This window comes from Schistocerca serialis, chromosome 8, assembly GCF_023864345.2.
Source record: "Schistocerca serialis cubense isolate TAMUIC-IGC-003099 chromosome 8, iqSchSeri2.2, whole genome shotgun sequence".
Classification (NCBI taxonomy): Eukaryota; Metazoa; Arthropoda; class Insecta; order Orthoptera; family Acrididae; genus Schistocerca; species Schistocerca serialis.
The window spans coordinates 560,895,375-560,914,266 of record NC_064645.1 but is presented as its reverse complement, the minus strand read 5'-3'; the positions used below and the strand labels follow the sequence as shown (position 1 = coordinate 560,914,266).

The window sequence follows — 18,892 nt, the reverse complement described above, 5'->3', positions numbered from 1 at the left end:
TGATTACAGCCATATTTTTTTTAACTCACTTTTGCATTTTTAGTGTGGTGTGTAGAATCTGACACTGGTAATGTACTGTCTGACTTCCAGAAAAATGTCATCCAAACAATTCTGAAGATAGCAAGGGCAAATTCTTGCAGAACTATTGCACAATCGACTTAAAATCTTGTTCGTGCAGCTGCTGGCAAGAATAATTAATATAAAGAAGAACGGAAAAGAAAATTAAGGAATCTTTAGATGATGACCAGTTTGGCTATAGTAAAGATAAAGAAAACAGAGAGGGTTTCTGACATTGTGTTTTTATAATGGAAGCAAGACTGAAGAAAAATAACACACTTTTATAGGATTTGTTGACCTAGAAAGAGCATTTGACAGTGTAAAATGGAGCAAGATGTTTGAAATTCTGAGAAAAATAGGAAGAAGCTTTAGAGGAAGATGGCTGATACACAATATGTAAAAGAACGTAGAGTGAACAAGAAGAGTGATGTGCCTGGATTGTAAAGGGTGGAAGAAAGGGATGCAGTCTTTCAAAACCCCTACTGTTTAATCTATACAACGAAGAAGCAGTGACAAATAAAAGAAAGGTTAAGTGTGGAATTAAAATTGAAGGTGAAAGGATAGCAATGGTAAGATTCGCTGAGGACATTTACTATTCTCAGTGAAAGCGAACAAGAACTAAATGATCTGCTGACTGGAATGAACAGTCTAATGAGTACAGAATATGGATTGAGATGAAATCAAAGAAAGATGAAAAGCCGGCCGCGGTGGCCATGCGGTTCTAGGCGCTGCAGTCCGGAACCGTGGGACTGCTACGGTCGCAGGTTCGATTCCTGCCTCGGGCATGGATGTGTGTGATGTCCTTAGGTTAGTTAGGTTTAAGTAGTTCTAAGTTCTAGGGGACTGATGACCTAAGATGTTAAGTCCCATAGTGCTCAGAGCCAAAGGTGAAAATAATGAGTAATAGCAGAAATTAGAACAGCAAAAACTTAACATCAGGCTTTGGTGATCACAAATTACATAAAGTTAAGGAATTCTGTTGCCTAGGCAGTGAAATATCCCATGACAGACGGACCAAGGAGGGCATAAAAAGCAAACTAGTAATGATACAAAGGGCATTCCTGGCTAAGAGAAGTCTAGTAGTGTCAAATATAGGTCCTCATACGAGGAAGAAATTTCTGAGGACATACATTTGGGGCACACTGCATTGTATGGTAGTGAAACATGCACTGCGGGAAAACCAGAACGAGAGAGAATCAAAGTATTTGAGATGCAGTGCTACAGACGAATGTTGAAAATTAGGTGGCTGCTAAGGAACAGAGAGGTTCTCTGCACAATCAATGAAGAAAGGAGCATATGGAAGATACTGACAAGAAGAGAGAGGATGATAGGACACTTGTTGCATCATTAGGACATAATCTCCATGGTTCCAGAGAGAGATGTAGAGTGTAAAAACTGTGGGGGAAGACAGAGATTGGAATACATCCAACAAGTAGTTGAGGACATAGGGTGCAAGAACTGAGATAAAGAGGTTAGTACAGGAGAGGAATTTCTGATGGGTGGATGAAATCAGTCAGAAGACTGATAATAAAAAAGCGGTTCAGACTTCAAAATAGATAATCAGCATATCATAATCACTGTTTGTATGTTACATTAAATAGACTGCCTGCTGTGCCTTTTTACAGTTTATACAGCTGATGTTGGGGAGAAACGTGATCCAGATTTATTACAGTTTCTGTAGAGTGCATGCGTTTATATAAAGTGAGGAAATATCATTTGAATGTTATATCCTGTTTAAAAATGCGTAACATTTTGGTACTGATGTGTTAAATATAAGTAAAACTGTCTTTAACTATCAGTGATTCACTATGCATCACCTTATTGGATATGGTACAATCCTTCCCTTCCTCAGATCCCTTGAAATGATGTATTGGGCAAGTTACTGGGTAACCTACAATTTAATGTGAACTCTGAACTGCTGAAAGCATGATTAACTAGAAATAGATATCCTCGGTACTCGAGTCACATCATGTACAACTACGAGGATACTCTGCAAATCACATTTAAGTACCTGGCAGAGGTTCATCGAACCACCTTCACAATAATTCCGTTATTCCAATCTTGTATAGTTCGCGGAAAATTGAACACCTATGTCTTTCTGTTTGAGCTCTGATTTCCCTTATTTTATTATGATGGTCATTTCTCTCTATGTAGACAGGCATCAACCAAGTATTTTCGCATTCGGAGGAGAAAATTGGTGATAGAAATTTCATGGAAAGATTCTGCCACAGCAAGAAATGCCTTTGTTTCCTGCCAATAAAATGCAGTCTTTGGTTAGCCTTCCACACAACATTTTCTGTGTGTTCTTTCCAATTTAAGTTGCTCGCAATTGTAATTCCTAGGTATGTAGTTGCATTTACGTCCTTTAGATTTGACTGATTTATCGTGTAACCTAAGTTTAACGGATTCCTTTTAGCACTTACATGGATGACCTCACATTTTACATTATTTAGGATCAATTGCCAATTTTCACACCATTCAAATTTCTTTTATAAATCATTTTGCAATTTGTTTTGATCTTCTGATGACTTTACTAGTTGATAAACAACAGCATAATCTGCAAACAACCTAAGGCGGCTGCTCAGATTGTCTCCTAAATCATTTGTACAGATATGGAACAGCAAAGGGTTTATAACACTTCCTTGGGGAATGCCAGAAATCACATCTGTTTTCTCAATGACTTTCTGTCAGTTACTACGAACTGTGACCCCTCTGACAGTAAATCACAAATCCAGTCACATAACTGAGACAGTATTCCACAAGCACACAGTTTCACTACAAGCTGCTTGTGTGGTACAGTGTCAGAAGACTTCCAGAAATCCAGAAATGTGGATTCAATTTGAAATCCCTTGTCAATAGGGCTCAGCACTTTGTGCAAATAAAGATCTAGTTATGTTTCACAAGAATGATGTTTCTAAATTCATGTGACTGTGTCAATAGACTGTTCTCTTCAAGGTAATTCATAATGTTCCAAATTCCTGCTGCATATCAACATTAATGGTATGAGCCTGTAATTTGGTGGTTAACTCCTACCTTTTTTGAATATTGGTGTGACCTGTGCAACTTTCAAGTCTCTGGGTGTGGATATTTTGTTGAGTGTGCTTGTGAAGTTTGGAGCTATTGTATCAGCATACTCTGATGAGAGGAACCTAGCTGGTATATACAGTTTGGATTGGAAGACTTGCTTTTGTTAAGTGATTGAAGTTGCTTCACTACTCTGTGGATATCTACCTCCACATTACTCATGTTTGGAAGGAGTGGACATTCTCTCTCAGGAAGGTATCAAATGAATTGTTATCTGCTTTTATGAATAGGTATATTTTTCATTTATTTTTGGAGGATTTGGGGGTTACAGTATTCAGTCTCGTTAAGACAACCCTGTGGTCATTAAACCCTGATCTGCTTTGTTGCTAAGAGGTCAAGTGTGTTTTCACAACTGTTTACTGTTCGTGTGGGCTCATGAACTAACTGCTTGAAATAATTTTCAGAAAACACATTTAGCATAATTTCGGATGATGTTTTATGCATACCTCCAGGTTTTAACATGTATTTTCGCCAACATATGGAGGGTAAATTAATGTTACCACTAACGATAATTGAATGAGTTGGATACGTGTTTGAAATTAAACTCAAGTTTTTTTTTTAACCTTTCAGCAACTGTGTCATCTGAATTGGGAAGTCTGTAAAAGGAGCCAGTTATTATTTTATTCCGGTTGCCAAGAATGACCTCTGCCTATACTGACTCACAGGAACTATCTACTTCAATTTTGCGACAAGATAATCTACTTTTAACAGCAACAAACACGCCACCGCCTGCTGTGTTTAGCCTATCCTTTCGGAACACTGTTAGATTTTTGCAAAAATTTTCGCTGAACTTATCTCCGGCTTTAGCGAGATTTCAGTGTCTATTACGATTTGAGCATCGCTACTTTCTATTAGTGCTTGGAGCTCTGGTACTTTCCCAACACACCTATGACAGTTTAAAACTGTTATACTGATAGTTCCTGTATGTTCTTTCTATATTTGGCATGCACTCTCTGAGACTGAAGCCCTTTTTGTGTTTTCCTGAGATCCCCTAACGTAAAAGACTGCCCAGGCCACGCCACACAGCCCCTGCTACCCGTGTAGCTACTTCTGAGTGTAGTGGACTCCTGTCCTCTTCAGTGGAACTTGAAACCCAACCACACCAAGAGAAAGTTTTTTGGTCCAGATAATATATCACTTAGGCTCCTTTCAGTGTATGGTGATATGATAGCTCCATACTTAGTAGTCATAAGCAACTGCTCACTCAATGAAACATACATACCTAAAGACTGGAAAGTTGGAGAGGTCACACAAATGCTCAAGAAAGGGAATTGGATTAATCCACCAAATTACAGACCCCTAGCATTGATATCAATTTGCAGTAGGATTTTGGAACATGTATTGCATTCAAGCATTATGAATTACCTCAAGAAAAACAATCTATTGACACACAGTTGGCACAGATTCGGAAAATATTGTTGTTTTGCAACACAACTAGCTCTTTATTTTCTTGAAGTAATGATTGCTATCGACAGGGGTTCTCAAATTGATTCCATAAATGTACAAGGCTTTTAATACTATTCCTCACTACTGACTTTTAATCAAATTATATGCCTGTGGAGTATTGTTTCAGGTGTGGAGGTGGCTTCATGACTTCAAGCCAGAAAGGTGATGTTTCACAGTAATTGACAGGAAGTCAGAGTAAAACAGAAGTAATATCTGACATTCCCTGAGGGAGAGTTATAGGCCCTCTGCTGTTCCTAATCCATATTAACAATTTAGGAGATAATGTGAGCAGTTCTCCTAGATTGTTTGCAGATGATGCTGTCATTTACCATATAGTAAAGTCATCAGAAGATCAAAACCAATTGCTAACTGATTTAGACAAAATATCTGCATAGTGCCAAAAGTGGCAATTGACTCTAAATAATCAAAAGTGTGAATTTAGCCATCTACAAGAGTGATAAGAAGAATTGGTTAAATTTTGGTTATGTGGTAAGTCACACCAATCTAAAGGCTGACAAATTGAGTCAAAACACCTAAGAATTACAATTATGAACAACTTGCATGGGAACTGTCATGTAGAAAATGTTGTGGGCAAAGCTAACCAAAGACAGTGTTTTTATTGGCAGAATATTCAGAAGACGCAACAGCTCTACTACATAGACTGCCTATGCTACCCTTGGCCATCCTCTTGTGGAGTATTGTTATGCAGTACGAGATCCTTAGCAGACAGGCTTGGCAAAGGGCATCGAAATAGTTCGAAGGAGGACAGCTCCTTTTGTATTATCTTGAAATAGGGGAGAGTTGGAGTGGCAATCATTAAAACAAAGTTCTTTTTCATTGCAGATTGATCTTTTCACAAAATTTTGGTTACCAGCTTTCTCCTCCAAATCAAAAAATATTATGTTGACCTCTGCCTATGTAGAGAGTAATGTTCATCATAAGAGAAACCAGAGCTTTCATGGATAGATTTAAGTGTTTGCTATTCCCGCATGATGTTAGTGTGGAATGGTAGAGAAATAGTGTGCAAGTGGTTCAGTGAACCCTCTGCTGGGCACTGAAGTGTGAATTAGGGAGTGGTCATGTACATGTAGATGATGCAAGGTGAGTATTTTTCATAAGTAAATCCCATATTTTCAGAAGGGCAGCAGTCTTTAATTTGGAGATCATGAGTTTGCTGTTGCTTTGGATACTACGTTTGTAACTGCACGAACTGACATTAAAGGAGTATCAGTCTATTAGTTAGTGTACGTTCTGTACGATTCGGAAAAACAATGTTATTTTTATTGAAGCATCAGTCAATGACTCAAGTCCTCTTCAAAGTAATGAGCCATCAGTTGTGAACCAAGCCCCTTTGAAAATAAAGCTTAAATAGTAGCACTTTCACTTACTGCACATCATTTAAAATTTTCTGCTCAGACCTTCAGACAGCATTACATGTAATTTTCACAAAAAAAATAGTCCAATTGTTTTGACTGTTGTACATTGTTGTCTTTGTCATCAGCACAGTTTATATGCGTTGTGTTATAGGTTGGCAGTAGTGTTTACTGATTGTTTGTACTTCTAAGAGTGCCACAAGAATTCACTGAGCCTTATATTTTCTCAGGCAACTGCTCAGTTCAGAATAAGAATCATGCTTTCAGCAGATTTCTGTTGTACCTAACTGATTCTGTGAAATTCACCAAATTCAAACAGTAATTTTCAATAAAAGTCCACAGTTTTTTTATACTCCAATTCCCAGTGTTATAAAAAGGAAGCTAAGGAAATAGGGCAGATTTTTACTGTGCATGATGTTGGAAATGATTCTTTTTGTTTCAAAGCAGGTAAATTTCTCATTAGTGGGTTGCTACTAAAACAGTTAATATATTGGAAGCAGTAAGGTACTTGAGAGTTAACACCTTTGTTGTGTTGCATGAGTAGGGCAAATAAGATTAAGTTCACATGAATGTAATGTCGTGGATTTTGATTGTATATGTGCCCAAAGTAAAAACTGGGGATTAGAAATATAACAAATTAGAAACATGCTTCTCTAGACAATAATGATGTTTGTTCCAGTGAAAGGTGTTGGTTTCTTTGGACCTCGAAGCGAATTTGTGGTCTCTGGATCGGACTGTGGAAATATTTATTTCTGGGAGAAGCATACAGAGGCAATTGTACAATGGATGCGTGGAGATGAAAATGGTGTGGTGAGTGCTGCCTCTTTACAATAACCAGGAAGAAATGTAATAAAAGTTTGCTTTTAATTAATGTTGTGCCTGAATAGTTTCTAAAAGTGAAATAAAAATGTAGAAAATATTTACAATCCAATTGACAAATTGATATTTGGTTCACAGATAATCATATAGATGGCACCAGTAATTCATCATTATTATTTCTGGAAAATTGGGTGGGCACTTGCTTCCCTTTTGCACCATACAGTAACAGTCAGTCAACCTGCCTCTGTGTCATAGTTCAGTAAACTGTTAGTGATATGATCACTTTAGTTGCACATAAGTACATTCAAATCACCCTCAGAAAAAAAGTCTGCTGGAATTTGGAGGGCAAAAAAGTTAATGGCAATTCTTAGATATTAAGCAGATTGAGAGTCTGATCAATGGATTTAAATGGTGAAAGTACACCTGCATTTAAACTAATTAACTGAGATAAAACTGCTAGTTAGTGCTTACCATCAAGAAGCAAAATGAGACTTTCACTCTGCAGCAGAGTGTGCGCTGATATGAAACTTCCTGTCAGATTAAAACTGTGTGCCGGACCGAGACTCTACCACTTGCCCGCGAAAGGCAAAGGCCTTGAGTTCGAGTCTTGGTCCAGCACACAGTTTTAATCTGACAGGAAGTTTCAAGAATCAAAATGTTTGGTATTACTGATAAACACACATAGAAGTACACTTGACAATGCAGTCATAGTTTCTGTAACTATTAGGTCATTGTCTACAGGGAGGAGAGAGGGAGAGATCAGGGAAAGTTAAAAAGGAATGGCAGCTCAGTCAGGCACCAGCAGCAGGAGGGGGGGGGGGGCAGATGCACAAGTAGACCATCTTATGGGACTGTTAATGCACTGTACCATGCCAGTATTAGTAGTAGCACTCCTCGTGCTTTTGGTTCCATTGACAAATAGTGTGTAAGATGGAAGATTGCTTCATAAGTCTGTATGAACTCAACAGAAATTTAGACTTTTGCTTATCAAGTGATGCATATGTGACACGGAGTAATATCTTCCTTGAGTTCCACTGGAAGATGGTTTCTTAGAATTTTAAGAACAGTCATTTTGCTCTCTCTCTGAAAATAAATCTGTATCCAGTTGCACAGATTTATTACTATTATTATTATTATTATTATTATTATTATTATTATTATTATTTTGTGTTGGTGAACTTTTTCTGTACCATCAGTCAATCCTGAACAGCAAAGCTCCCACACAGCGGAACAGTAGCTGCACAATATCTGTCAGATAAAGGTTTCAGAAGTATGAGTTTCTTTGGTGGAATTATTAGAAGTGTCTACTTTCCAGGAAACATGTACGTGGTCATTTTTTCAGATTATTTTAGGTAAGTTAAAATTAGACCTGTGGTACACTGGACTATTTTTAAACAATATTACTTTATTGTAGGAAATGTTTTGTGTGATATAAACACCTTAGAATTGGGCAAAAGTATTGTTGCTGCTAAAGCCAACGTGTTCTGCATTTGGAGGCATAATGCCTTGGCACCTTTTTTTATTGCTTTTTGGGAAGAGTAACTTATGCATTGTGACTTATTTGATGTGCACTTTCTTAAATTCTCCATTTCATATAACTCCTTTTATCTTTTAACACTTCAGTCACAAATTTGTTTCGCCAGATATCTCTCGTAGAGGTAAGGGCAAACTACTACTATCAGTTGAGCATTCATTTCACCAAAGTTGGATGCCTAAATTTTTACCTAACATGTAGAGTAGAGGCTGTTGGTCAGCTGTGGGTTGCAAAATCTCCTGCATTGTAAACAGCATTCAAATCTTATGATGTGTAGATAAAATGTCAGGTTAGGTCCAGTCTGACAACCTGGAACCATATTCATTTATGACAACTACTTGTAATCTGAGTCCAAGATTTATTGAAATATATGTATTTACTTCCAATTTTACATTGTAGTTGTATTTTTTAAGTAATCTTTCTGTCTCCTTCGTCTGTTTTATATATTTACTGTTTCCTTCAATCCCAGAAGTCTTATATATCTGCCAAGGTTCTAGGTTTCTAATCGTTGTCTTGATCTAAGTGAATGTGCTCTGCATTTACAAACTTGTCTTTGTTGTGTTCACCTTTGCTCATGGATCACAATGCAAAAATTTAGTGTATTGCAACAGCAACCAGTACTATGTTGAAGTGGATTTATATAAAATTAGTTGCAGCATCTGCTATCCCTTTGTTATATGCAAAATCTTATTTTCTGTAATACTCCAACATTCTATAAAATTAGCTGTATGATGACATTTGACATAATGAAGGTCCTAGACGTGTGTAAATGTAGTTGAGCTAGTTTAAATGTATTTCATCAAACAAATTTTGAATTAATAATACTTTTATTTCTTCACATAGGTGAATTGTCTTGAGCCACATCCTCAGATTCCAGTTATTGCTACAAGTGGGTTAGATGATGATGTGAAGATTTGGGTTCCATCTTGTGAGCAAGAGCCTGCCATGACAGGTCTTAAGTCTGTAAGTATGAACTGCAGCAGTTGTTTGAGTGAAAAGGTGAAAGGACAAAAATGCTCTTTATGGTAAATTATGTATCCAGTAAAAGTTTGCTCTTTAACCACAGTGTTTTCAGTGAACCAGCCTTGCAGTTTGCACAAACTATGACATTCATACTTTCATAAAATTTCTCGCATGCAGAACACTCATTTTGTATGTCACTTATTAAACTGTCTTAACATAGTCACTTCTTTGAAAAATTTGCACTTACTGTTTGTGTAACAGGTTTTATATTTTTATACTAGCATTTGATACCTTGCAGCACATTTTTCATTAAATATGCTACAATTTTTTGTTGATTTTGTGATTGAAGAAAGGATATTCGAACCATCTGGGAATGGGTACCTCCTGTCGCCTCTATTACTTCATCTGGTTCTAGAAAATGTCATAAGAGGATGATGCACAGAGCCGTTCAAGAAATTGACAGTTTGGCAATCCCTGATGACTTAGCCATTTTATTTGATTTGCCCAGGAAAGCAAATACCAGTTCTATTAAGCCCACTATTGCTGTTACCAAAACGAACTTTATAGTGTGGTATCAGTCCCTGTGGTTCTAATAAAGCTAACTGGTACCTGTAAAGAGTAATAGGAAACCTTTCACTGGTTTATTAGACTCAATTTCTTCAGGACTGAATATTCTATGCCTTTTGCCCTCTTAATGCTTTCCATTGGACAATTACGTGTTCCATCCTCCTCACCTTAAAGTCTGCACTTACAGGCTTCTTCCACTATAACCATTGTGTGTAGCTGTTTCTTAAAGTTCCCATGGCCAGTCATAAGTCTACTATGATTATAAGGTGTTTGCTGCTCTAGCTGAGGATCACATAAGTTGTCTTGAAACATGGCTTTGGCATAATCAACTTCCCATGTTTTTGTTTTTGAATCATAACCCAGTATTCTCCATGCTGCCTCCTGATTCAATTATGCGGTTTTGATTATACCATATTCTTAGCGATGGTTAGGACAATCTCCAGTCCAATACCCCCCCCCCCCTCCCCCCTCCCTGTGGGTCCAGAGGTTAGAATAGGCTCGAGGTATTCCTACCTGTAGTAAGAGGCGGCTAAAAGTAGTCTCAAACCTTTCAGCCTTTGTGATGCTCCCCTGTAGGGTTTGACCTCCATTTTTCAAAATTTTCCTGAAGAGCGAGCCAATTGGGGAATGGCGTGTTACATGATGCATAGTATCAATCGTGTGCTGAGACCTCTTGCATCCTTTATCGACTTGGATCTGCACTTCCGATCATTCTCGAGTTGTTGAGTGAAGTCACCCTTCTGGGTGCATTTTCCTCCATCCTCTGTGCAGTATTGCTTTCTGCATTGTCGACGATAATGGACTTCTTAGCTCGTTTACGCCTGATATCGAGCACGGTAGCCAGTCTGTTGCGGTGGGGCCACCATGTACCCTGTTGGTTGTAGCCCCCTGACCACACAGGGATTGCTCTGCAGATGCCTGCACCGTTAACTCCCCATGCGTGCCAAGGAGTAGATGCCCGTGTCACCATGGGGCAACGGGGACTCCCGACAATGGTCATCCTTCCAGGTTGCCTTTGCTGCAGCTGGGTGGCGCCTGTGGTTAGGTCCCCTGGTCGGACTGTGTGGCATCAAGGCGGATGACACGCCATGAAGCGTAGTACATCTCTTGCTGGTGGTCAAACACCAGCAGTCTCTAAGCGATCAAGGTCTAACTTCAATGCTATAAGAAATACGGATCTAAATTCCCCACTCCCCATCTGTTGAAAAACTTACCTTTGGACTAATGGTCACCATCACCCTCGAAGTAGTTCCCATCTGCATGTACACGTCGGTCCCAGTGCTTCTGCCACTGGTCAAACATTTTCTGGAAGTCCTGCTCTTTGAGGATGTTTATCACTGCCAGCGATGCTTCTTGAATCCTCTCTAAGAGTGTTAAACCGACGGCCTTTCAACTTTAGTTTCAGTTTTGGATATAGCGCGAAGTCGCAAGGTGCCAAATCTGGCAAGTATGGTGGGTGGGGTACAACCGCCATGTTGTTTTTTGCCAAAAAGGTCCTGGTGAGCAAGGAGGTGTGACAGGGCACGTTGTCGTGGTGCAGCAGCCAGTTCAGTTCCCTTGATGCCAAAGTTTGGGCCGTTGTCGCTGCACGTTTTCATGGAGCCATCGCAGAATGTCACAGTAGTATGTGGAATTCACTGTTTGGTTGGGTGGGATGAATTCTTTGTACACAATTCCCTTGATATAACTTTGCCTTTCACCTTTCTAGCTTTTTTGGGTCTTGGGGAGCCCGGGCTCTTCCACTGGGACAATTGTTGCTTTGTCTCTGGGTCATAACTGTAAATCCAGCTCTCGTCACGAGTGCTAACCCGTGACAAGAAGGTTGGATCATTGGTGCTGTCTGACGAAGGCCCATGCACACTTCAACATGCTGTGCCTTCTGATCGGCAGTCAAGATCCTTGGCACAAATTTTGCGGTGACACAATGCATGCCCAATTCATCAGTCAACATTCGTTGACATGTCCCATAACCAATACCTGCTTCATCCGCGAGGTCTAGAATGGTTCGATGTCGGTCTGCATGAACCAGTTGTTGACATTTGGCAACAATGCCGGTATTGTGCGGCTAACAGGTCTTCCAATGTAAGCATCATCTTCGACGTCTGTACGGCCGGTCCTGAACCGAGCATGCCACTCAAACACACGCGTACGGCTCATGCTCTGTCCCCCAAACACTTGTTGAATCTTTGCAAGGGTCTCCGTAGCACTTTTCCCAAGATTCGCACAGAACTTGATATGCATGTGCTGTTTTGTTTGCGGATCCATCGTAGCATCGCCACACATCAAACACAGAGTATTACGAAAATCTCTGTGGACATGCAACATGTCTTCCCAGCTGAATGCCACTTCGCACACCGACCTAGCTGTGCAAAGATATACTACTCCTACTTTCCAGATGGCAGTGCCAGTCCCGAAAATTTTGGATTCCACCTTGTATATCATCTGAGAAAAGAAGAAGCTGAGTTTCACACGAGCAATGCTTTCTAAAATGATGCTGATTCAAGGACGTAAGCTTCTTAACCTCAAGAAAGTTTATTATGCTTGAACTGAGAATGTGTGTTCAAGGATTCTGCAACAAACAGAAGTCGGGGATATTGGTCTGTAATTTTGCGTGTGCATTCTTTTGCCATTCTTACATACTGAAGTCACCTGCACTTTTTTCCCAGTCGCATGGTACTTTGTGCTGGCGAGAGGATAAATGCAAGCTAAGTAAGGGGCCATTGCCATAGAGTACTCTTTGTAAATTCAAACTGGGATTCCATCTGGACCTCGTGATTTATTTGTTTCCAAATCTTTATGTTGCTTCTCTAGGCTATGTATGCTTATTTCTGTCGCCCATACAGGAGTCTGTCTGACAGTTAAATGATGGTATATTTGTACCGTTCTCCTGTGTGAACAGTTTCTTGAATGTGTAATTTAAAACTTTGGCTTTCGTTTCGCTATCTTTAAGTGCCTCACCAGAGCAGTCAACAAGGGACTAAATGGAAGCCTTAGACCCACTTAGCGATTTTACATATGGCCAGAATTTTCTCACATTTTCTGCCAAATATTTTTCTAAGCTGTGATGGTGGTAGTTATCATGTGCTTCACACACAGGTCTTTTCACATACAATCTCTAATAATCTTTGCTTGTCGCCGTTTGTGCATCCCTTTTTGAACCTAGAGTGCAATAGCCTCAGCTTCCTCAGCATCTTACAGATTTTGTTATTAAGCCATGGTAGGTCTTTTCATCCTTTATCCACTTACCGGGCATGTAACTCTCCAGACCACGATTTAAAATCTGCTTAAACTTTGCATATAATTCCTCTACATCCATGTCAGTTCACTATCTAAGTAAGATATTAAAAACTACTTATCTGGCCTATCTAGCAGAAACCCTCTCCTAGCCTTCTTGACTGATTTATTAACTTTTATAATCATAGTTGCTATAGTATCATGATCACAAATTCCCATTTTTATACTGACATTGTCGATAATGTCCGGCCTATTTGTAGCTACAAGGTTTAAGACATTTCCATTGCATGTGGGCTGCCGAGCTAGCTGCTCAAGACAATTATCAGAAAACGTGTTCAAAAGTATTTTGCATGACTGTCCTCCCACAGTGAATCCATAGACATCCAATTTATACTCGGCAGGTTAAATTGCCTCCAACTAGTATTGCATCTGAGTATTTATGTGCTGTTGACCTTATGCTGGTTAAGTTTCATTAAGGAGCTTGAGATTCCAGAACTAGTGGTATATGACACTGATGGCAACCTGTGGGAACCCTAAGTACAATTTTGGATCCTGTTTTCACAGTGCCATTGGGGATTTTTCAGATTTCCTCCAGAAAGGTTTGGCCATCTGATAAAACCTTTCAATTGATTACCCTCCAGTCCTCTATCAAGACCTGGTTCTGTGCCCGTAATTTCTCAGTGTCTTGCGAGGACTATCCTTCCAAGAAGTGTCACTATACAAGTCAATATCTTTGTGGGTTTGAAGAGCTCAGCCACTGCCTTGACCAGCCGCTTCACCTCTTTCACAGAAGTTTCTTTGATACTGTTTCCTTAAGCCAGTCCACTGTTACCGTCACCTCATGGACAAAGATTAGAGCACCCTTGGCCAGATAGACTGTAGACTGTCCTAAATTTGGGGTCTGGACTTTAATCCTCCCCCTCTTCCTCCCCCCCCCCCCTTTCTGAAATCTTCTCAAAGAGAGCTATCTAAACAAACTCCACCTCTTGATCAGTGACTATCCCTGTTGGATAATTGCCATCCTAAATACTAAGACTGCAGTAGTGTTTCTTGCGTCTGCCTTTTCTGGATCTTTTTATCCAGAGAAGGGGAGTATCAGACTCCTCCCTTGTTTTCCTGTTCCCTATCTTAAGAGATACAAGGGGTCTGATTACTCTCTTCACTGTGAGACTGTCTTCTTTGGAGGTCTTGGGTTCAAGACCTTTTAGGTCCCTTCATTTATAGTTAGAAAGCCATTCTTTGCCTTCCTTTCCTTTTTGTTCTTTGCGAAGTTTCCTCCTTTGAACCCCAGGCAAGGATTTGATCTTGACCTGGTCCAACATCTCAGTGACAATTTACACTTCTTGGACTGATTTATATCCAATGCAATTGTGGAAATATCTTCAATCAGTTCCACCCCTTTTGTTTGGATGTTCGAGGTTTCATAAGTCCTTCCGTTTTTGTTTTGTTTTGTTAGTATTCTCCAGTTTGGCCCCAGGAGAATTAGAGATTTATTCAGTCGACACCACGGAACTGCACGTTGTGCCAGGTTAATTACTCATTGTGGTCATGCAATGTTCCTGGGGCTCAGTTAAAAGTATATCTTAACACAGTTGGTTTTCTGGGAGATTTGGGAAGGGCTATGGGAGAGATGGGGTGTTTTGGAACATTGTTCATCTGCTAAGACACGGCTGGCATGGGAGACCCTCCCAGCAGCTGCACTGCAGCTGGCATACCTACAGCTTCATGCGAACTTGCAAGACTCTCCACTTGCATGGTCAGTATTTCGACAAGATGGTGTCCCATGGACAGAATGACTCGGCCACTCTCTCCATGGACATTGACACAGCACGCACCCAGATCAAAACCTTGAAGAAATGTGCAGTAAAGACCAGATTGCAAGTTTTCTTCAAAAAGACAGAATGCATGACCGACACAAATGCTACTACCGCTACAGTTTGACTGCATCAAATGGGTTCCAAAATTTAAGTAGTCTGTAAAATCATTTTAGAGAACATGACAGAAGAGAAACAACTAAGGTTCGCACTGTTAAATTGGAAACAACGTATAGGACTATCGCTAAACTGTATAATAAGAGAAATATTAGTGTCACTACACTACAGTTATTAGGCCACTGGTTCTTTATGCTGCAGGTGCAGTCTCACTAGATCAGAAAGACCTGGAGCTCAGATAGCCGTTTTGTCATAAAGATATTAGAACCTAGAAAGAACCAAGATGATGAGTGAAGATCATGAGCAATGTGCAAGTGTAACGATGGCTGAAATTCTGTGGTCATATAAAACACCCACAGTCAAGTAGATTGACAAAGAAGGTGCTGATGTACTGTGAGAAACTGCATCCCAGCCATGAATATACCTGATACATTGACAAAATCAGAGAAGACCTAATGCATTCTGGCAATACTCAGGACACTTACACGAGACAGGACCACATAAAGAAATAACAACTCAGAAATGTGTAATAGATAGAGAGAACAGAAGAAGAAATTCTCTGAAGAACAGACAGCATATAAGTCGATGCTTGAAAAATGTATGACAAGACTGCAGAGATGGAAAGGGGATCCAGAATAGGTAGAGTATGATTAAGAAGAGAGAGGAAAACACACACACACACACACACACACACACACACACACACACACACACACACACACACACTCTCACTCACACTATGTATTCAAATTTTAGAGTATTTAGAGGAGATACAAAGAAACACTTTATGTGACAGAAGTGTCGCAGGTGCCCTGTTTCCCCACTAGGAGCCCATCAAGGTTTTGTTTGGCAGACGCTGGAGCCATTATTTGTGAAACACCGTGTTGTTTTGGGTGTGTTAGACAATCACCAGTTTTCTGTGATTCTCCACATTACGTTAAATGTGTACCTTAACATGTTTGTTGAGAAGTGCTATTCGGCTCACATCTGTTCTATTGATCTGTAATTACAATCATTTTTATGTTCTTCTCTGCATTGAATTTCCTGTAAACTTGATTGGTTTTGCATATTTTCTGTATAGTGCTAGAAAATAAACTGTGATGTTGTAGAGTTGAAATAATAGAGAGCTCTGAATACAAGTGCCTCACAAGTTTGTTCTGTTTTTGTACAGCATACCTTCCATAGTTCTAGAAATTCCCACACACTATTTATTTTGTTGTTAATCTTTAATTTTTTCTCCTTCTTGCTCTATATTATCCACTTTTTTGCTATTCATTCCATAGAATTTGTTCACTCCTCTGCCTCTTTCATTTTATTAGTGTATCTATGAGAAAAAATGCAGAACAGGAAGGAAACAATGGCTAACAAACTTGAAGACAAGGAATGCCTAGGCTTAACAGTACTGTAAAATTATGGTGAGGAGGAGGAGGAGAACTATTTTAGATATAAGGACTGTGAGCTTACACCTTTTGTAAAAATGTTGTGTGTGGCCTCTTTATTTTATGTCTCTGGCTACAGTATCTATCTGCAAGTTCATGTAACAGTGATACAGCAATATTTAAATGAAGCATTGGAATGTGTTATATACAATTCATTCAGTAGTTCATTTCCCGAAATGTTAACATTGGGTTTCACAAATTGTAAACTTCTCGCCACCTGTATACCATAGTAAAGATTGTATCACAATGTTTTGCTGTATCCCCCTTAATGTTAATAATAAAATCTCCAGAATGCTAAATCAAGACATTAAGTTAAACTACAAGTTGTGTCATTCAAAGCAACAATGCGAGACTGCACTCACACCTGTGCATTAGCTGATGACTGCGCAGTCTCTTTAGGTTTTGCTACACAGAAAATATTGTAACCTTAGCAGTGTTGTGCACCACCATCCAGAATTGGAGTTCAGATTGTGGAACAAAGGAGCTTTTTAGTAATGCCCACAATTTAAATTACATTTGACACACAGTTAACATAAATATTTATTAGTTTATCCATATTAAGGGAGATCATTCATAAATATGGTAATACCCATGCAAAACTATTAAGGCTTTCGTGGCCACTTATTGACAAAGAGCCAGTTGGCTTCTGTCTCCGGTTCTTTAGCTGATGTTGGTTTCACTATTTTTTTCTGACTTTTCTCTAACTAGAGTGACTGGCTTTGTTGAAGCTACCAGCTATGGAGAGTGCAGCTTTGGCAGTGTCAGTCACTCATACTGACAAAACATAAGAAAAATCATCAAACAAATGTCAGCCAAAGAACCCAAGACAGAAGCCAAAGGAAGTTTGATCAATACTAATACATTTGAATAATAACATTGATCTGAATTGCACAACAGAAACACACTCTTAAATTATGCTTCCAATGTAAGTAGGATATGAACTAGCATCATGTATGTACAAACAAGTTAACTAGTGGTACCATTCATTTGCTTGTCTCTTGCACCCTTTTGTATCAGTTGTTAATTATGTGTATGTGTAATAAAATAGCAATTCTACATAACTAAACTATACAGTGTGTACTGGTTGCCAAGTGTGTGTTAGTGTTGATTTTGTGTCACTGGTGTATTGCCACCATTCTTCATACTACTACGGTTTTCATGGCTAAACTGTGGTAGCTCTCAATGAGATCTTAAATTTAAGATATTGCATAGTCTGTGGTTTGAAGCATTTAGCGGTTTGTTGGCCTTAATAACGTATTGGCCTGTTTGTCTGCTTTCATATGCTGTAAATTCTATATTTTTTAAAATTTTCTGGCATATTAAAACTGTATGCCAGACCTTGACTTAAACATGAGACCATTGTCTCACAGTTACTCATACAATTCAGTGGGTGATATAACTGGACTTGTCTCAGAGATGCATCTTTTGATATATGTAGATTGAATGTAATGTAAATAGTTGACGAGATGGTATTTTTAGTATATGACTACTGACTGCTTGCTTTGTGTGACTGAGGTACTAGACACTCATGCTAGCCATTGTCTACCTTATTGTAAGGTGAAACCCATCAATAACACAGTTCCTCACTACCTTCTGACATTTCATGACATTTTGCTCCATCGACTAATTATGGTGAACTCCCCCCTGATGCCACTCGCCCACTCAGGCGAATGCAGCCTTTCATGTGTAGCCTTACAATCCTTGCATTTCGTACCAACATTTATGAGCATGATGCTTGTGCCCATTTTTGTGTAGTTACAGGATGTGTGTGAGCTAAGAAGGAATCAGTGGGTAATTTGAGCAATACAAAGATAGAAAGGTCACTCTAGACATGATGAGTTTGGACCTATCTTTTTATGTATTTGTTACCTCATAGCAGTATAAAAGCCTGGTAGCAAAAGAGTGCTGTTGTTCTCACATTATATTATATTTGTGAAAATGAAGGAGACAGCTCTGATGTGCTTTATTATGGAGGCAAGCCATCGGGAAAATCAAGACAGCTTTATTGGATGTCTCTACCTAAGAAAAGCATTTTACAATGTAAAATGGTGCAAGATCTGTGAAATTCTTGGACAAAACAGGAATAAACTCAAAGGAAAGACGGGCAGTTTGAAATATTTGCAAGAACTAAGAGGGAAAACTGACAATGGAAGACCAATCGAATATAAAACTGCTCCGATTAAAAAGGTGTAAGGCAGAGATGCAGTTTTTCTCTGTTACTGTTCAGTTTGTACATCAAAGAAGCAATGACAGAAATAAAAGAAAGGTTCAGTTGTGGGAGTAAAATTAAAGGTGAAAGGGTATCAGTTACAAAATTTGCTAATGACATTGAGATCCTCAGTGATAGTGAAGAATTATCCCAGGATATTCGACCTAATGAGCACAGAATATGGGCTGAGAGCAAACGAAGAAAGACAAGTTATATCTTGTAGATCTGCATTAAAA

General features: G+C 39.2%; 1 protein-coding gene across 2 annotated transcripts in view; it reads left to right on the top strand.

The window, feature by feature from the left end:
- The window catches only part of LOC126416148 (DDB1- and CUL4-associated factor 8-like), a 116,992-nt gene that overhangs the window by 81,017 nt on the left and 17,083 nt on the right, over nt 1-18,892 (top strand). For both annotated transcript variants that reach the window (XM_050083696.1, XM_050083697.1), the window contains exons 8-9: nt 6,640-6,770; nt 9,157-9,276. In XM_050083696.1, the coding sequence (XP_049939653.1) occupies nt 6,640-6,770; nt 9,157-9,276 (251 nt within the window). The remainder of the gene's footprint in view (nt 1-6,639; nt 6,771-9,156; nt 9,277-18,892) is intronic.